We start from the raw sequence: 21,441 nt of genomic DNA, 5'->3' as shown, positions 1-21,441 counted from the left end.
GTTGGGATGTATATCCTCAGTTTAACCATCATTTCCAAGAGTCAATATAAGTCACGTTCTCAATATGTGTTACTTTCCTTTGTCATACATTTTTGCTATTTCAGGTTGAGATTTCTTGGGAAAGTGCTATCAGTTGAGAGAGCAGGTAGGGCCGGATCAAATAATAAGAATCAACAAGGCGACGGACAATTTGGAAAGGACTCAAGTTTTCCACCAGCATCATTGCTAAAGGATGGTCAGGTAGCTGGCTATCTTGCTAAAGGAACCAATGCAGGTTCAGTACCCACTTGTGAACCCATAGCAGCAAAGCTTGGCGTGGACTACCCATTTCCTCTTCATCTTGAGTATGTTGTGTATTGTTCAAGGCTTCATCTTCATCTTCTTAGCCTTTATCCTGGCAATTTGGGTTGGCTTTTAAATAGTAGATTGGCAAAAGTTCTATAATTGGCTGCTGATCAAACATAAGCTTTCCCTTTTGATCCGGGCTCTAAATCCGGCTATGGCAGAGACTAACACATAATCATCATCATCTAAGCCTTATCCCAACTACTTGGGGTCGGCAGAGTCATACACATATACAATATCTAATCTAAATCGGTCAGCATAAAAGTTACTCATCAAATTAAGAATCTCTAAGATAAATACCAGCAAGGTCCTCACATGTTCATTTTCAACATGGCAACCTGTAAGCCTTCCCTTGTTGACATGGCTGATAGAAATTGGTAAGAAGAGAACGGACGCGAATTGCTTGTACGACGGTGTCTAACAAGGGATTCCTGAAACCCCCGACGTGTCCCTGCAAAAAAGTGCCGCATGCACCTATTAGATGTGTGGCCTGCAGTGAAAAAGGAAAAATCGTCATTTCACCCAGTGGAATATTTGCTTTTCACTGTGGACCCTGCATTTGACAAGTGCAAGCGGCACATTATCATTGGGCCACGTTAGGGGTAATAGGAATTCCCTAAAACCTTGGTTACAAGCAATTCACGTCCGAAGAGAACTGTTTGGTCTTCATACTAGATTAATGATTCTTTCATTTCAAGTCATTATTTTGTTTTAGTTCAGCAAATTAAACACTGTGGCAATGTATTTCTGAACTCCCTTTAAAAAAAAAAAAAATCCGTAAATTACACTCGGAAAGGGATTGTCCTAGGGAACCCCTAAGATCTCTACTGCCAAATACAAATAGACTGTTGAAGAATCAGTGAACTTTCACTAAATCAATTTTGTAATGGTCCACGCATGTGATGGATCACCAAGTTAGAAGCTCACAACAAACAAGCACTAATACATGCTCTAACACATCTTTCTTTAGATATGAACCTTGGTGTTAGTCTTAGTTCTGCTAGAAACCCTCAAAATTTCCTTCCCTTTTTTTTTTCCCCCTATTAATCAAACATCAAACACTTAAAATTGCATGGAATTGAGAGCATATTCTCACAGTCACAACCACTCAATTTTTCTGTCAAAACCTTAAATTAGCCTTCTTTAGCAACCACAAAGACCCATGTTGGTGAAAACATTCACTTCTGCAAGTCCCCTAATATGAGACCTCATAAAATCCACAAACATATACTTCATTCTGTAATTTTCATATTCCTTGTTTGAATTTTCTATATTCTCCACATCAAGGAATTTCTAGAATACCTTGCGCCAAGATTACCAATTTCCATGATTTGGGAGGGAACATTCATGATTTCCTGCACCGGCATTCTAAGTTTCATGGCAGAGTGGTCCTATGGCTTCAATATTCCTCAACATTGTTCAAGGTTGCATGCCTGTGCTAAGTTGCATACCCAAGTTTTCAATATCTACTCGAATATTCTGTTTTCTCATAAATTCTAATCCTCTATGATCCATCAGTCTACCTTATTTGTGGCAGGAAACCTTAAGTCTTTAATAATTTGAAAAGCTGAAGAGCTTTTTATTTTGTTAAAATTTAATTGATCCGTCTTATTAGTTTCGTTTATCAGCTTCTGTACTTAGTGTCAAGTGTCTACATTTATCTCTTTAGTATTCATCAATTACGGCGCTTTAAGAAAATTGGGGCTAAAAAACTGAGCCTACCAAAGCATACCAACTTCCCTAGCCCAATATTGTACCGCGCATTTTGTACTGAGTACCCCAATGTGCTTGGAAACCTTGCCTTGTACAAGTGTAGCCCATGTGGACTGTTTCGTACATCCCAAAATTCTCTCTCTAAAAAGTCAAACAGAGGTTCAAAATATTGGTATTGGAGCTCGTATCGGTTAGCACAAAACTAACACATTGTACATATTAGCTAAAGATGCACTACGTTTTATTTTATTTTATTTTTATTTATTATTATTATTTTTATTTATAATTTTCAAAACACTGTTACAATACGTATTTGTCAACATTTGGAACTTTGGTCAAAACTAAGGTGTTTTGTATCCTTTATGATATGGCTGTAAAGGCTGATACGTATAGGTAATGGTTGTAACTGTTACGCGATACGGGAGTGAAACGTAGCAGTTGCTTTTTTAGGACCGTATTAGCCGTTATAGGGGCCATAACGGCTATTACGGGGCATATAATATCGTTATCGCCGATAATATCGCCGATAACCGGAAATGCAGGGAAAAGGGGGGAAACATGGAGAAAATGGTGGAATTTTTTAGTGAAACTTTAGGACATGCCTAAATACACATATTTACATATTCAGGAATAAAAAAAAAATTACAAAAAGAATGCATTAAATTAGAAGTTCCCATTTAATGGGGGCCAAAAGACATTCGTTCTCGTAAGATATCACTCAAATAGTAACCAAAATGAGTTTATATAATACAAATGCAACTGGCATACAGTAGTTAAGACATGTAAAAGCAAATGAACTCAAAGATGTCAAATCAAGATGGATTAGATTATTCAATCAGTGTGGTATTTGATACTCTGGCTACGTATGACACTTCAATCATGCAAATCTGTCATGTCTTAAAATTATCTATTAAAATAAATGGACGACATTGATAAAATATTTATCATTATGATGGCCCCACATAACATCGACCCATCAATCAGTGACATGTGGTGCTGTATAAATCAGTACGCTTATCGTACTAAGTCAACTGCGTGGGGCTCATTGTGATTTATGTATTTTATCCGCCCCATCCATCCATTTTACAAGATAATTTTAAGGCTTGATCCCAAAGATGAAGCATATCGAATGCTCAAATGGACCACACCACATGAAACAATGTGAATTGAACATGCCTACCATTGAAAAATCATTAGGGGCCACAAAAGTTTTGGATCCATGTCATTTTTGTATTTTACCTTCATCCATCTCCATGTGATCTTATGAACAACTTCGATGACAAATAAACATGATACCCTATATACATTTATAATGTCTAATATAATACTGGATAGACCAAATACATTGGGCCTAATAGAGTTTAGAGACACACATGTGGACCCCACTATGATGTACGTATATCCACAACGTCCATTCATTTGGAGATATTATTTTAAGGCATTACAGAACGAGGCAAATCCAAAGCTTTAGTGGACCCCAAGGAAGATTGATGTACACCGTGAAACCTCCCCAAGACCCCCCATGATGTTTTATCGAAATCTAACCTGTCAAAAGTTAACAAAAACATTAAAGAAGGAAAACACAAATATTAGCATCATATTTAGATGTTTTTAATGGAGGTGTCACCCTCCTACCAAACATACATCATGGTGGGGCCCACATAACTTGGTGACGGCAACACACTACCAAAGCCGAAATCATCTTAGGTTTTGAATTTTTGAGTATTCGAAGAAAAAAGTGGAAAGTAGAGATTGGATGGCACTTGCGAATCAATCAATTGGCCCACCGCAATTTCCGTTCACCCATCATCTTCTACGATTGGCCCTGTTTCCCCATTTTTTTCCTTTTTTTGGGGATTTTTTCGTATTTACGCAACGCTCCGATGTTATCGGTCCTTTTATTGCTGAAAATGGGTTGTTCGCTACGGTTATTCGCAAAAAATCGATAAAATCGCTGAGATATTTGGAAGAGAAACGAAAAAAGGATCGCCGATAATTCGATAATATCGCCGATAATTTAAACACTGGTTACGGGGCATAATGACCATTACCCTTGTAACGGTCGAAAAACAACCACTTCTTTTTTCTTTGTAAATCCATTTTTTTTCACCTTTCTCATTCCAAAAACCTTCTTACATTCTACAACAGATTTTGACTACTCATATTATAGTTTTTGGGATTAAAATAGTAGATTGAAGTGATTTGGGCCAATAGAAGATTTGAGGGCCATTTTTTCTTTTAAAAAAAGTGGTATATATACATTTTTCCAATTTCTAATTCTAATGCTTGACTGTGATGTCACTTAAAGACACATAACCATGTTTATAAATTCACTAGATAGCCTAATACAACACTCTCACCAAAGAGTGGGCTGATACGCTACCACAATCATGTTCAAAACAAAAAAATGAATACATATTTGGAATATTTACATTATTCTATATATATATATATATTCAAAAAATTTCAAGCAATTTGTTTGAACCGTTATAGGGGTTGTAATAGTTGTTATGCCCCCATATCGGTTGTTACGACCGATGCCCGTATCAGTAATGATGGTGACTGTTACGACCACCATTACCAATACAGAATACCTTGGTCAAAGCTTGAGATGTTTTAGAAACTCGAAACATCTGATGCTCTAAAATCAATAAAAACTTTAGAATACTTTCTCCTTTTGATTTAAATGGACCTTCCTTGAGGACAAAAATTGCGAACATGCATAAGGAAAGTGGAGGTTCCAAAGGCAATTCAAAGCTTCCAAACAAAGAGAAAATTAGATATGTCCACTTCCCAGGCCTAGTTCACAATTCATTAGCTAGTGTCTAATGGGATCATCCTCTCAAAAGTAAAAACCTCAACTCACTTTCTGAATGTGCTCTGAACATAGGTTCAATAGTAAACCCAAACACTACACAAATTAAAAATGTGCCATATGGATCCGCATCTTGAAACACAATACCCAAACACAGTACATGGATTCCATGGCACCTTGATTCATCAATACCAAAAAGTAAAGTTGGTTAGCTCTGCCTCAACATATTGTATCATCTACACTCTTTAATGGTTCCATGCCAAGGTGTTCTGTAAAGGTAACTGTGGCAGTAACGGCCACCACCATTACCTTTACGATACGGGTCGTAACAGCTGTTGCGTCCCCTATAACGGCCGTTACGGTCTCTTTTTTTATTGAACAAAAAAATCCCCAAAAACCTATATCTGCCCCGTAATTTTCCATAAATTCGTCAAAAATAGTATTTATACTTTTTTTAATATGTTTTGCTATTTTAATCATGTCATATGATGTGTTAATCATAATAGAACATGTTAATGTGCATTTTACAGATTTGGGGTGCCATTTAATAATTTTTTTATATTTTTTTCTATTTACGCATGAATTTTGGCCCCTTTTTTTAAAATTCGAAAAATTATTTTTTAATGATTCTTTTGCTCTTTTAATGATGCTATATGATGTGTTAATCATAGTAGAACATGTTAATGTGCATTTTACAGTTTTGGGGTCCCATTTTATATTTTTTTATATTTACGCATTTATTTCAGCCCTTTTTTTTGAAAATTCGAAAAATCATTTTTTAATGATTCTTTTGCTGTTTTAATGATGCCATATAATGTGTTAATCATAGTAGAACATGTTAATGTGCATTTTACAGATTTGGGGTGCCATTTTATATAATTTTTTATATTTTTTTTATTTACGCATTTATTTTGGCCCTTTTTTTGAATATTTGAAAAATTATTTTTTAATGATTCTTTTGCTCTTTTAATGATGCTATATGATGTGTTAATCATAGTAGAACATGTCAATGTGCATTTTACAGTTTTGGGGTCGCATTTTATATATTTTTATATTTTTTTCTATTTACGCATTTATTTAGGCCCTTTTTTTGAAAATTCGAAAAATTATTTTTTAATGATTCTTTTGCTGTTTTAATGATGCCATATGATGTGTTAATCATAGTAGAACATTTTAATGTGCATTTTACATATTTGGGGTGCCATTTTATATTTTTTTTCTATTTATGCATGAATTTTGATCCTAAAAAATAATTGCAAACACCTAAATGTAAGATATTTTCATATTACATTCATTCTAATATATCTATCATTGATAGTAGATAGTTAGAAAATTAAATATATGAATTTTGTAGTCAAATTTAGGTTATCTGGTTCATAAATTCATCAGACAGTCCGGTACAACTTCTCACCAAAGAGTGGACCGTTACACCACCATAAACATGTTCCAATTTATAAATGAATACATATTTGGAATGCTTAAAATATTCCGGATTTAATCCATATTTTTTCATATTTTTTTGGCAAAAAAAAAATTGCGCCATTACGCCCCCGTATCGGTGTCGCAACTCCAGCGATACCGAAATTATCGGCGATAATTCGATAATGTCGCCGATAATTTAAACACTGGTCACGACCCCATAACGTGTAACGGTTGCCACCGTTACCTTTATGTAATGGCCTTTATGGCCCCGTAATGGCCTTTACGGCACGCCATGTTCCATGCTCAAATAGTCAACCCATAATCTCATCCCATGCTTTCCATTGTAAAAATGGTTGTATCATTTTAGTAAGGGTGAATTTGTTACTCGAATGATTTCTTTAGTTTACCTTCTAGTGCACAGAAGCCAGTGTAGTACCCTGCCAAGAACCAACTAAACAATGGTTCAAAATATCGACCAATATGTATCTTATTGGATGTCACACACACAATCACACTATATATATTTTTTTTCTTCGAAAGCTGAACACACACACACACACACATATTGATGAATGACCAAGACTTGTATTAAAAAAAAAAAAAAAAAGGCAACAAGAAATGATAGAGAAAGCAAAAAATAAAAATAAAAATGCAGGGAGATAAAAGCAAGACCAGTCAGGGCTTCAAAGACCAAAGGAACTAAAAAAGAAACATGCAAAAGCAACACTGAGCAACCCCACAACAAACTCCCCAAACAATAGGAAATTGTCTGATATCTAGAGATTACTCCTCAAAACTCCCTCCTTAATTAGATTATCCCACTCTTGTCATTTGTTGAGCATTTAGCATGGATTAAGGCAGCTTCAAGAGTAAAACATTTTTCCTTTCATTCTTCTAGAATGCTTATCAATCTCCAAGGGAAATTACCCTCTCTCATCGAACTCATCGCATTTTTTGAGTCCCCGTGAATAATATCATCGGTTCCAATTTTTTATCAGCCGCAATAATGATGCCGGTGAGCATGGCTTTTGTTATGAAAGATTAGAGTTCCCCCAACCAGTCGGGCCTGAGAACTTGACGGAGTGCTCTTAGGTAGGGACAAAATCCCTTTATTAAATTGGATTGCTTGTCTTACGAGATTGATATGTCAATGGATTGCTTGTCTTACGAGATTGATATGTCAATGGATTGCTTGAAGATGTTTGCCTCCACTTTCTTTTTGCCCTGAAATGTTCTTCTGTTGTGCTCCAACCAGAGGTTCCAATGACAACTTTGAAAACCAGCCATTGTAACAGTTTGCTGAATGATCGCCAAACACCAACCTTCCATCATGCTCATAGACCTTTAGTAGATTGAGACATGGCCCATTGCACTTGGAATTTAGTTAAAAAAATGTTCCATACTTTTTGGGCTTGCATACAATTATCTTTTCGAAAAACTGATATGGTGACGGAGGACAACTAACCACTCGCTCTAAAAGCTCAACATACAAGTCACACGCCTCACATGGGCCGCCCACCCAAAGTGTGCCTCCGCATCCCACAAGCCACCCCACTCGAGCTCGGTGTGAAAATGCCCTTGCATTAATCACCTCCGATTAGGAGTCTTGAGCACGAGACCTCCTGCTCTGATACCACTTTGACGCAAGAAAATTAACCACTTGCTCTAAATGCTCGAACTAATAGAGCGTATGATTCAATCCCTTTATCTCATAGTCCATGCCCCACATCCCATGGGTTAGGTCCTCGGTTGAACCCCCCTTGCGGGCCCCGCATCGCATGAGTTTCACATCACATGAGCCACCCGCCTCACACGGGCTGCCTACCCTGAGTGTGCATTCACATCCCATAGGCCACCCCAGTCGAGCCCAATGTGAAAATGCCCCTGTATTATATGGTCAATACATGTTGTTGTGGGTTACATTAAGGGATATAATCTCGCAACTGAAGGGGTGGAAATTGGGTGGCTAATGGTCTAGAACTACATGTCAGATATGTAATTCTAGTTTGGACCATGGTTTAATATTTATAAGCTAGCAGCTAGCTGTCAACTACTCCATCTCTATCGATGTATATACTTGAACCAACACAGAGAACTATGTAGGGACATTCACACAGACACAAGCGCATGCACACAGAGCAAAAAGGTGTAAGGGACACAAGAACAAGAAAAGGTAACCTCGAGCTTCCAAATCTCTAGAGGTAGTTTGTGTGTCATACATTATGTGCAGTGTACTGGTTTGTTCCATGTGTCACAAATTTTGCATATCCATTCCACTAGTTTTCCATTACAAAAAAGGCAAGTTCTTAAATTAATGCAAGAAATCTAGTTCTTTAATTTATCTCTTTAAAAAACATAAATCTAGTTCTTTAATTTACATGCAATATATTATACTGATAACATTAATTTAATGAAAAAAACAATTTACTCGATATATAGTTCATCTCTTTTTGTTGTTGGTCAATCACGTTTTCTGCTAATTTCATTGATTTGTATTTTCTGACATCAATCAGCTGGCTCAGTGTAAAATTTTATTTTGATCTGCATGTATTATTTTGGAGTGATATGATACTCTGGCTGTATGGTGCTCGATACACGGGCACTTGAATTGGTACGTGTGGAAAATATTAACTCAAATTGAACAAGTCTAAATTGTGGAACCCACTGTCACTAAGTTAGACTCTAAAAATCATATTTTTGGACAATCCTAACCTCTGATTTGTGGACAGTTGTTTTTAAAATAAGACCATTGGATATTTTTCATTTTTGAACATCCAATAAATGTCCATCAATCTAGTAATTAAATAACTAACTAAAAGTAGGTTTTGGTTTATGATAAATGTAAGCTGTTACCCAGTTTGGACAGTTTATTTTGAGAATGCTACATATGCAGTTTCTCAGTAATTTCTAACTTCCTGCGTATCATCCATCACACTCTGCTGGAGTATGAAAGTATTTGTTCTTATTTTATGGTGTATATGATGCATACAAGTACATCTCTAGAATTCAGGCTTGGGCTTTTGGGTTAATACTGGCTCCTTGGAAGAGGCAACATTTTTTTTTTTTTACACATGCACACACACCCCCACACACTCACGCCATAGTGGGATTTCACCACATATGGATACTCGAACCCTTGACCGGGTGTTAAAACTCCTGAGAGTCTACCACCGGAGCAAGGGTAAGGATCCTTGGAAGAGGCAACTTAATGTCAATTACATTAAACAGCTGCTATCATTGTACTCCTTTTCCTTTCATCCCGAGAGAATCAAAATTCCTAGTTGATTGCCTGGTGCTAAGGTGTGTGATGTGGGCATTGTTCGGAGTCCCCGATATTATTGAAATATCCCCAACAAATCATTAAAAACGTTATTTGATTTTAATGTTGTAGTGAAAAATAACTTGTAATGTAAGCTACGTAGCATGTAGCATATGCAAATTATCATTTGGTGCAGGCTACATGCGACTTAATCTAATTTCATGAGCTACATTGCGTTAGGCTAAGCTACGCTATGTTGTGTAAGCTACACTGCTACATAGCATGGCTATTTAAAACGTTGGCTGGAGATGCTTATCCGAGATAGAGGGAGGAAGGGAGGGTGGGAGAAGGAATTCACAAAGGCTTTTCATGTTGTATAAGTGGTTTTCCGCATACAATGACAGTTCATCCTGCCCCACACCACATTCTTTGGACCTTAAAGCCTCTGCATACAATGAACATTTTGATTAAATTTACGAACGACAACTTTTGTCTTAGTAGTCTACATCCTGGTGCTTCTTCAAATTTCAATTTTACTGACAGAAAGAGCTTCTACGTGATTTATGTGAAACTAACTGTGCTTCTTGTTTTCTAGGTATGCATATCCACCTCCAGATGGGAATATTCTGACTAATATTGTGAATGCCCTCATAGCCGTTCCTCGCTTTTATACACAGGTTATCATAATCTGCCTCAAAATCATTCAGGAGTAACTTAAAATAAATCTTCTTGTTCTAATTGTTTTCGTGTGGTTGTTGGATGGAAATTGTGCTTGTTGTTTTTAAAGTTCGAAACCTTCACCTTATTTGTAGGTTTTGCATTTGATGAACAAAATGAATATTCCGGCTCCATTCCGCATGGCACTGCCCACTCCACCTTTACCGCCTTCAGAGCCTGCTCTGCCTCCACCACCACCTCCTCTCCCGACGATACCTGCACAGCCCCATTTGGCAGATCTATCAAGTGATGAGTCAGAAATGGAGTCTTCTGAAGAAGTATTTTGTTGCTCAACTTTATCAAACTCTCTACATCCACATTTTATAGAGTGGAACTTCTCTTGGCTGCTTTTGCGTAACCTCAGTGATTATGAAAAAATTGCATGAGATATTGCTAGGGTGATTAATTGGGATAAGACTTAGATGCTGATGATGCTGCTGATGATGATATTGCTAGGATGATGCTGATGAGAAAAACTACCATAGTAGAAAGCGCACTAAAAGAGAAGCCATTGTGGGCCCTGCAGTTGATAAGGCTGTGGCACATGAAGCCGTTGGACTAAAGCCTGCCACCTTGGTTCCTAAAGAGATTCCAGTGATAAAAAAGAAAAACTCTGTCCTACAGGTTGTATGCCCTCTTAATGAAGTTGGTTCTCTCAATGAAAAGCAATATGCGTCTTTTTCATAGCATATTTTTGCTTGGTTCTTGATTGATTTCAGATCAGAATTGCTCCAAAGCCAATCCAAAATGAAGTGACAGATGATGACAGTAGCATGAAAGAACAAACTGAGCCAGCAAATGAGGGATTGGAACTGAAACCTTTTGTGACACCAGAAGAGATAGAGAATGGGAAGTTGCCTCCAGAGGAAATTTTATCACTTCCGATGTTTAAGGTATTTTTAAGTTTTAACCGAGATGTGCTTCCTCATGATATTGCTATTTGATGAATGTGAATACTTGAAGGCGAGATTTAGATGAATGGCCTTCTCCATATTTCTTGACTAGCAGGAATTCCTGTTTCAAATCTTTATTGGAGAAACAGGTAAACCTGGCCTGAAATAGTTAGGAAGAGGCTATGATTATGACTTTTTTCTTCTTGACTGCTCCATTAGCTGTTTGCCTTGCATTTTCTTTTCTGGATTACTTGTCTCTGTCGTGTAACTCATTGAATACATTTTATTGAAATAGATTTTTATATGTTTATGTCAACCTTCACTCTTTCATAACGAATTTGCGATTCATGAAAAAAAGAGGGTTAGAACTACAGAGAGGCAATCTTTCGGTCTTGAGTATCTAGACTGAAAGGGCATTTTGAACATTCTTGTATTTTGGTTTCTTTTCCATCTTTTTTCTGGAGAGGTGTATCTGTCATTTCCAGCATTAGATTCTCAAACATTCTTAAACACAGGACATCTGTGACTTCTACTTTAGCAGTCCACACATTTTACATACATCCAATGCACAGTTATTCCCTCCTAACCCCTTCTCTTTTTGTGGGATGCGCTCTCCCAACGCCTGAGAAAATATCCACTTTTGCTATGAAATATTGCCATGATCTGCACATGGTAGATATCAGCACCCGTAACTCTCCTGCAGAAAACCATATAAGCAACGGTCAGCTTCACACCTTCCTCATCTGTGGGGGAGGAACCAATATTTTGCCACTAGTGCTGTGCATCAAAACTAATATTTTGCCTATTTCCACTAGGATTTAGTTCTGCCACTAGTGGTTGCTCAAAACTAATATTTTGCTTATTTCCATCTAAAATCTTGAGATGTGCACTGTAGTGCTCCTTCCCAAGTCACCAAAGTAGTTGCTCAAGGCATAGAGCTCATCAGAGTCATTTTCATGCTAGTTTGTCAAGTAAAATTCATCAATGGGGAAGTTCAGAAAGTTTTCCAGTTTGTGCGTCACTTGCATGCTGCGGAAGAACCTCTTCATTGGAATGATGGGCACTTCAGAAAGCCTTCATAGATCCAATTTCTTGCTTGATTATCGTTGCTCTTTGCATTGCGGGCAGTACCATGTATCTTCAAGCATCAGTGACTCTTCTTTTTAATAATTGTTATTATAAGACACATGCACACATGCACATGCGCGCACGCACGCATGCACACATACACTCTGTACAAGTGTTTTTGGTGGCACACCTCAGGCTGATGCTTGAAATAATGGGTATCGCAGGTCCATACTTGAACACCTCAGGCTGATGCTTGAGATAATGGGTATCGCATGTCTCTGGATCCTTCTTTGACCAGTCACTAAACACCAGAATTGACTCTGAAATGGCAGCCTAACTGCCTTCTCTTCTCCCTTCGACAAATAACTGCATGCATTGTGTTCATTGATCAGCCGTAGAGGCAGTTTGGAGGTCATTGCTATTTTACAATTGCTTCTATTTATCTGAGGAGTCAAACACATCTGAAGCTTTACATACTTACCTTGAACTGGTTGTTTGAGAGGGCTTGTTCTGCTGCTGCCATGCTTGTTTCGGGAGACTAGAAGTGAGAGCATCACTCGAGCTATTGATTGAATATTGCGTCTAGTACTCTAGTGTTACTTTTTGATGTGATCGAAGCAATGGGAGCAAGGTATTATATAATGGTAATGGTGGCCATAACAGCCACCACCGTTACCTTCACAATACGGGTGGTAACGGCTGTTACGGTCTACTTTTTTTTTTTTTTTTGCAAAACTTGTATCTACCCCATAACATTGAAAAAAAAATAATTCGAAAAATCTGTATCTGCCCCGTAATAAACCATTATGGGGCTGTTATGGCTTTTACAAGGGGCGTAGTGGACCAGCAGTTATGGGTCATTTTTTCCATAACAGCTGTTATGGCTGTTACGACCCTGTAGTGTGTAATGTTTACCACCATTACCTTTACGTAACAGCCTTTACGGCACACCATAAATGGGAGGTGTGCCATGAGGGTTCCATACCAATTCGTTGTGGGCATTGATAGATTCCAATTCTCCACGAAAATGTATCATTTGAAGAATTATTGTTCCCCACAAAATTTAGAAGCCTACATGCTGCAAGATGGTCATCATATTTTATGGTTGATAAGGAGATCAAAGGGTCCTCCAAGAACCAATAAATCAAATGGTTGCATATCTCTGCAAGTGAAACCTTCTTCCCTTGCTCTAAAGAACATTCACTCTTTGCCACTTAGATCAGGTCCTTGAACTGATCATGTTGGGCGGAGTTGCAGTGCATGGTGTTGGTAGTGCACTCCCACTTGCTACTGAAGGCCATATCTGTCATACATGAATGGATCAAAAGACTGTGACTATCGAAGACCGGAAATACCAGTCTGACTTGTATTGACCTTGGTAAAAATCAGTGACTATAGAATAACTTCAAGCAATGTGATCTCTGAAAAACCTGTCTGACTCGTATGGGCCTTGGTAAAAATCAGTGATTATAGAATAATTTCAAGCAATGTGACCTCCCCCTGTACTTACCAGCAACTTCTTCATCTGATAGGTCGTCTGCATCTTTAGACCTGATCTAAGGTTTACACTGTTCAGATCTTCACAAAGCCCTCCTAACAGAAATGGCCAGAGCTCCTGCAACTGCGAGTCATGTAGATTGCGTCCACTAAATTGGGATGCAGAAGCAGAACGTGCATGTTTTGCTTTAAATGAGTGAGTGGGCAGAGGAAGAGATGTTTATACAGGAGCCTGTAAATTTTGAAGTAGCTTGCCTAAAGCTGTCAACCATGCCCAATGGGTTTTGCCAGTTTATTTGTTGATGATAATCTTACCAAAAGTATCTAGCGCACTCCAGTCTATATACTATTCATAGAGCAAGTTTATCCAAGATTCAGCACCCTAGTTAAAAGCCCTTAATATCCGTTGTATTGGTTTGACATGATGCATGCATGTTTCGAACTGGTTAAGTCAGGATCTTCTGATAACACTGAACTGCTGGAAACATGTTTGTTGGTGGATGAGCTCCCTCCCGTGACTGAACTCGACCCACCCACAAGGACTCTACAAGAACAGAAGTTGAGTCCTTGTCAGATCAATTATCCTGAACAGAGCTCACACAAACTACCAATTGGAGTACCATTGGTTGTAGTCCTTGGATATGTAGGCTCCTCGGTCCAATTGGACCCTTGATTTGGCCCTGATCGTCAGTTGGTCAGATGTGGGGTCCACCCTTGGACCCTTTTTGGATGAATGGATCATCTTGCATCAATCCTTGTCCATCTGTATATTGGCATTCAGAATTTGTTTTAGCCATGTACGTCAAAGCATGTTTCCAATGGCCATTGCTGTACCAAGTTTTCCCCAAAATCAGATGGAAACCTCAAAAGCCTTCTCACGGATTCTCCCAATGTTTCCTTTTTCCTAAGTCTGACGACCATGTTCTCCTTTGGGTACACCATGAAGTAGCTGAAGGTGTAGAGGGTAGACCTATATAGACAACACCATTGGCAACAGACCTGAATGATTACCTTCCTAGTCACTGTTGGATGTCCTCCATACAGAACATACAGTTGCTTCCAAACTTCTTGAGGAAGCGAGATGTAGTGATGCGAGGAAGCGAGATGTAGTGATGCCCTTTTATTGGACCATCATGTAGCTCTATTCCCATGTAGGAGCCCACAGAAACTGCATTGGAAATTAAATCAGAATCATCAATACAAGAAGGCCTAATTAGGACTCCACTTGAACCGACTGATTCATGATGATCAGAGCCATAAAATGATCCACCATGTCTCTTGCCATGTCCTGGTTCACATGATCAAAACAATTTTGCCACAATCTGAGAATGATGAGAAAAAGGTTTCCTTTGGGTTGAGTTGAGCAGTGGAGGTAATGTCTCTAATAACAAGCATTTCTTCTTCGAAGGGGTTTATATCTGAACTCAAAATCTGCTGCTGCACATGGTCATTCGCATGAGTTTTATGGTGTTACCACCTTTCCTTTCTTATCTCAGTTGGAAGATTTTGTGGGTTCGAGGAGCACTTGGTTTCTGCCCTTTGGTGGGGATACTGGCAAAGGCAGGATGAGAAAAAACAACACTTTGATTAGAAAAGAAAAGCCATATATCGAGAGAGAAAATTAATTTGTTGAGCTCACTTGGTCAGTGTTCATAAGGTGCATGTACATGTCGATGTCTCTTTTTCTTCTACCTCGGCCATTCAATCCTCTATGGCGTGTTTAGGTGCTAATACTAACCCTTCCATGTGACAAATCCTCAAATATTTTATTTGGATGGTTTGTCAGTTTTGAGGATGGTTTCATTGCTGGGAAATTCTATTTGGATATTTATATTCATGGATTATTTTCATTTTATACAGTTGATCTCCACCATTAACAATGCTCTTTCATCATTGGATTGTAGGATGATGTGTTATGCATCTCACAATTATTTGCTGTGGCTAACAATTTTGTTTCTCCACTATCTATTTATGGATGATGTTTTCCTATATGAATTTTATATGTGAGGTTTCTTGAATCTTTCTTATTCACATATGTTGGGAATTTGGTACATGCACCTTGTTCTTCTAGTTACTGGATATCATCTCATGTTGTATGTGGGGGATCCACTGTAGTTTCCTAAACTGAACCCTTTGTTGCAAAGTATTGCTAGTGCTGAATGTCTCCTTAAATGCCATCTGAGCAAACTTGCTGTAGGGGTTGTTTAGTCCTAAATAAACTTCATCTTGCTGCTAATATTAAACTGTCTGTAGAAAGGAAGTGTCTGCAGTGGGTGGTCAGTATAGAACTTTCTACTTTCAATTTGTGCAGAATTATACTGCTGGAAATCCTTCTACTGTTCTGTACATCAAGAACTTGGCAAAAGATGTTGTTGCTGATGACTTCTACTTCATGTTTGGTAAGCTTTCATGAAAACAATCACATTATTCTGATTTCAAAGCTCTATATTTTGATTTTCATAAATCCTTTGAGCTGAAGAAACATCATTTGTGTTTTTCCTACTTTGCTAATGGTGCCCCGCAGGCTCGCTTTTTGGTAGTGTTGAGACAGCTAAATCGGGTCTGAGCATAAAGTTGATGCAGGTGATCTTCGTTTTCTTCTGGATAAAGATTTTTTTTTATTTTTTTAAAATTTTTTGTTCTTGTACATGTGTGAGCCCACACACACGTGCACACATCATTGCACAAGCTAGGCCACTTTTCTTGCAAACTTTTCCCTTTTCATCAACTGATCATCTTTTAGACTTTCATTTCAGAATTGCTACATTTGTTGGTGCATCAATGGTGCATTTGATGCGATGGTTATATTGCAGCTAAATTTCAGTTTGAGGGAAAATGTGCCTTTCCGAAAATGTGCCTTTCCCAAGGTCAGCCGGGACTTTACCTGATGGTTTTTTTAATGCCCAAATTTCTAGCTCGCTAATAATGTAAATGGGATTTCCGGTGCATCCAGCTTGGAAGTCACTCTTTATGATAGATTACTGGCTTTGGAGCTGTTTATTTTTCTTTTCAAATGCTTCACAAATCTACATTCTTTAGGGTGATGATGATGCCTAGAGAATTTATAAAACTGAGATATTCTGTCTGAGCCAGTGTTTTAAATAGCTTTGCTATGTGGCGTGTAGCTTACGCTATCTAGCGTAGCTTAGACTTAATGCCATATAGCTCATGAAAATAACTCAGGTAACACATAGCCTATGTTGCATGCTAATTGTATATGCTATAAGCCACACGGCCTATGTTACATGCTACGTAGCTTACACAATAAGTTATTTTTCGCTAAAACATTAAAATCAATTAATGTTTCAATGATTTGTTACATTCATTTTCTAATAAAAATTAGTTAACTTTTCAATGATTTTAATAAAATAATATAAGTAATAGTATTAAATCAGTTAGGTTGGTCTTTCTTTACTTTTATACTTACCTATTTTTGCTATTATTTTAGTTTGTGTTTGGTTGCACTAAATGTCAATAAATTTCATTATTGATCAGACTAATTTGGTGTAAATATGACGCAGGACAATTAACCACTTGCTCTAAAAGCTCGAACTGTTAGAGTATGGCGAATTAATCCCCTTATCTCATAGCTTAGGCCCCACATCTCATGGGTAAGGACCTTGGCCGAACCTCCTTCGTGAGTCCCAAATCACATGGGCTGCTCACCCCGAGTGTGTCCCTGCATCTCACGGGCTACCCCACTTGAGCCTGGTGTGAAATGCGTATTAATCACCCCCGGTAAGAAGTCTTGAACACGAGACCTCCTCCGTGGGCTGCACTCACCTCGAGTGTGCCCCTGCATCCCACAAGCGACCCCACTCGAGCCCGGTGTGAAAATGCCCCTGCATTAATCACCCTCAGTGAGGAGTCTCGAACACGAGACCTCCTGCTCTAATACCAATTTGACGCAGGACAATTAACCACTTGCTCTAAAAGCTCGAACTGTTAGAGTATGACAAATTAATCCCTTTATCTTATAGCCCAGGCCCTACATCTTATAGGTAAGGACCTCGGCCGAACCCCCTTCATGGGCCCCAAATCACATGGGCCGCCCATCCCGATTGTGTCCCTGCATCCCACGGGCTACCTCACTCGAGCCTGGTGTGAAATGCGTATTAATCACCCCCGGTAAGGAGTTTCGAACGCGAGACCTCCTCCGTGGGCTGCACTCACCCCGAGTGTGCCCCTGCATCCCACAAGCGACCCCACTCGAGCCTGGTGTGAAAATGCCCCTGCATTAAAATATCATAAAATTTCATGATATTTGGCGCAATGAAGCACAACCTTAATTAAAAATCTAGAAGTAGTGTGTAGTGTATAGCTCAGTGCTTTAAATGGCGAATAGCGTGTAGCGTAGTGTTCACCTCTCTGAAGCGTATGGCATAAGCTACCTAGTGTGTAGCATGAGCTACAAGTTACTTCTAGATTTTTAATCAAGGTCGCATGTGGTTGCACCAATATATGATATTCTGCACCAAATTAGACTGATTAATAATGAAATTAACAAAATTTTATCGTATTTGGTGCAACCAAATGCAGCCTAAGGTAATAGGAAAGGGCAATGATTAAATATAAAGATAAAGAAAGAGAAATCAAAGTGATTTAATATTGTTACTTATATTATTTTACTAAAAGCATTGAAAATATTAAGTTATTTTTATTGAAAATAGGAATTTGAAACCAATCATTGAAAACATTGACTTTCATGTTGTAGTGAAAAATAACTTCTAATGTGAGCTACGTAGTGTGTAGCATAGTCTATGTAGCATTTAGTGTACACAAATTATCATCTAGCATAGGCTACACGAGACTTGAGCTATTTTCATGAGCTATGTAGCGTTAAGGCTAAGCTACACTACGTAGTGTAAGCTACACGCTACACAGCATAGCTATTTAAAACACTGGTATAGCTTAAGCCTCACTCTTTAGAGGGGTGAATGCCACACTACACGCTATTCACTTTTTAAAACACTAGTCTGAGCATGGCAAAAGTGCTACAAAATCTTGTGTTGTTTTATCAGGCAGGGTGATAAATTTGTATGATTGCAATGGAACTTCTTTGCATTTTCTTTTCAATCAGCACTAGAACTACTAAATTTCCAGCAGGTAAGCTGTGTGCAAGCCTGTAGCCTGTGACCTCAATGTTTCATAAGCTTTGATCATGTTTTGGTCAGTTGCACCACTTTGATAATATCCAGCAGGATTAATAAAATGTCAGTTATCAAAAAAAGAATAAAAGGAAAAGAAAAAACACTAGGACACATGATCAATTCCAGTATTTTGAAAAAAGAAAAAGAAAAAGAGATACATTATCAAGTCCATGGTGGAAGGTGTCTTTTTAAAACTAAAACTTTGATAACGTTAGAATGAATATGACTATGGGAATTATGGAAATGGGAATACGGAAATATGACCTTAACCTATGGGAAACTCTGCTTTTTTCCATCTTTAGTGATACATTATCCCTTTTGAATCTATGCAAGCTTAATCGGATTCTTAGAATTTATTTATTTATTTATTTATTTTATTTATTTATTTTGGATTCTTAGAATTTTCATCTTAGGTTGAGTTTGGGAATTAATATATTTTCATATCTTAGGTTGAGTTTATCAAATAGCCTGAACAAGGCTAAGATGTTGTTGATGATGATGATGATGATGTTGATGATGATTGCAATGCATAGCCTTTGCTTTCAGCCTTTCAGAATTAATGGAATGTTTTGAATCTCAGGAGGGACGAATGAGGGGTCAAGCTTTTGTGACATTTCCATCAGTAGAACTCGCCCTTCATGCTTTGGTATGTGTTTTTACGAAAGGCAGTTTGATTCAAACCATCAATGCTTTCTTTGACTAAAATGAGCATCTTGAGTTTGATTTCTTATATAACAAGATGACCATATTTTCCGAGGTCGGTCCAGTTCGTGGTCTATCAAAGTCAATAGGGTTGTGTTTGGCTGCACAATTGAATTAAATTGTTAACAATACTTACTGTTGTTTCCTAGTCTTCATAACAATGACGTGGCCCTTAAATTGCAGTATGCTGGTTTCGTCTCCAACTAGAAAGTAATGCAATTGCAATTTTGTAGTCCAGATCCTCACAATATCCATGTAAAAGAAAACTGCAGGTTGTTTGTTTGTCACCTTCTTTAGACTGATAATTGTAATTCAATTCAACCATCCAGCCAAACACACCCTAAAAGCATCCCTGATCTCATCAAATTACGAAATACAATCTTTACTTTCCCTCTTCATTCTATACTTCTATTTGTCTTGGTGAACCAGTGAGCATTTTACAGACTACAACTGTTTGTTGCAGAATCTAGTGAATGGGTATGTTTTCAAAGGTAAACCAGTGATCATCCAGTTTGGTCGTAATCCTGCGGCTGGCAAAACAAGCTGAAGGGACCCACCGTGAGAGGGGAGAATTCTTTAAGTGGTAAGCCACAAGACCTTGGTTAGTTACTATTTCACCTCTCCACCACCCAGCTCCTGATTGAAGAACTATTTCATCCACATACTAAGCATTAATACTACTTCATTTGTCTGAAATATTCAGGTGGACTTCTTTGCAATTTTGGATGTAGATACGCGTGTATATAATCACACTGTTTGATGACTGAAGCTATGCCAGAGCTGTTGTAAAGAAGCCTACTTCATCACTTCATCAGGTCTGGTGTCATGAATTTTGGTGTGTAATAGTAATTTGGGGCTCGCTACAGTATCTAGCCATATTCACATAATTTTGGAGAGAGCACTTGAATTCTTTTAAATTGGTTACATTGTCACATGCAAGGGAGTATTCAATGAAAACTGATCACCAACAATCTGGTGCATGCTACAACCTATCTTTTACATCATGCATTTTTCCCTGTAATGGGTGTTGGTTAATCCATCACCCAGGATAACTGATCACCAACAATCTGGTGTATGCTACAACTGATCCTTTATATCATACATTTTTCAATGGAAAAATGCTTCTAATGGGTGTTGGTTATTCCACAACCCGTCGGCGATCAGCTCCCATTTTTTTACTTCCTTTTTCCATTTTGGCATGTGACATTAGTTTAGGTGGAGCAGGACTGAAGCTTGAAGAAACTTTTCAAAGACTTATCAGCTACCCCATTGGAGATCTCCCTCAAAAAAAATCAGCATTGTGACATCCAGCTGAATGGCATGCATATTTCGATAGATGACCAATGTTGTGAGAATAGCAATCAAATTCTTATTGGAATGTGGTCAAGATCTTGGATTTTCATCATGTAATGAGCCAGATCTTGCAAACAATGCCCCATTACCAATTGTGGAGATAGGAGGATTCAGATCGCACCTTGTTAGATACAGCCAAAGTTACAAATGTAGTTATTGTTACTCAGTTTGATTCTCAAGTTGCTTGAACAGGTCGAACACGGCACTGCATTCATTCTTATTGGGGCTTGCACTGTCATTGTATAGATCGTGGAGCTATGACCCGAATAAGTGAGATTTTTGTGTGTCTCTCTTTTATATTTATATATATATATATATAGGAAACGGTACTATGAGGTCGAGCTGTGTGGACCCCCCCATGTATGTCGAACATCTACCCAATCAGCCAGATGCACCATTCCATGGTGGGCCATGGACTTAAAAATCAAGTCAATCCATGACTTGGGTGGGCCACACCACATACAACAGTTGAGAGGGATTATCCTCCGATTAAAACATTCATAATCA

At 38.1% G+C, this 21,441-nt stretch overlaps 1 protein-coding gene across 10 annotated transcripts in view; it reads left to right on the top strand.

Moving 5' to 3' along the window:
* Positions 1-21,154, top strand: part of LOC131251180 (U11/U12 small nuclear ribonucleoprotein 65 kDa protein) — a 30,402-nt gene extending 9,248 nt beyond the window's left edge. The window contains exons 3-13 of one of the 10 annotated variants that reach the window (XR_009173638.1): positions 105-344; positions 10,150-10,231; positions 10,367-10,549; positions 10,728-10,895; positions 10,991-11,164; positions 16,041-16,128; positions 16,254-16,312; positions 19,460-19,525; positions 20,045-20,164; positions 20,285-20,396; positions 20,806-21,154. Coding sequence is in view for 4 of the 10 variants with exons in the window: in XM_058251751.1 (XP_058107734.1) it covers positions 105-344; positions 10,150-10,231; positions 10,367-10,549; positions 10,728-10,895; positions 10,991-11,164; positions 16,041-16,128; positions 16,254-16,312; positions 19,460-19,525; positions 20,045-20,128 (1,144 nt within the window). In the remaining 6 variants the exon portion in view is untranslated. Of the gene's footprint in view, positions 1-104; positions 345-10,149; positions 10,232-10,366; positions 10,550-10,727; positions 10,896-10,990; positions 11,165-15,982; positions 16,129-16,253; positions 16,313-19,459; positions 19,526-20,044; positions 20,165-20,284; positions 20,570-20,791 lie in introns of those variants that run through there. The other 9 variants (XR_009173639.1, XR_009173640.1, XR_009173635.1 and 6 more) reach the window with 9 other exon arrangements.
* The last annotated feature ends 287 nt before the right edge of the window (positions 21,155-21,441 follow it).

Source organism: Magnolia sinica, chromosome 7, assembly GCF_029962835.1.
Source record: "Magnolia sinica isolate HGM2019 chromosome 7, MsV1, whole genome shotgun sequence".
Classification (NCBI taxonomy): domain Eukaryota; kingdom Viridiplantae; phylum Streptophyta; class Magnoliopsida; order Magnoliales; family Magnoliaceae; genus Magnolia; species Magnolia sinica.
This window is presented reverse-complemented; position numbering and strand designations above follow the sequence as displayed.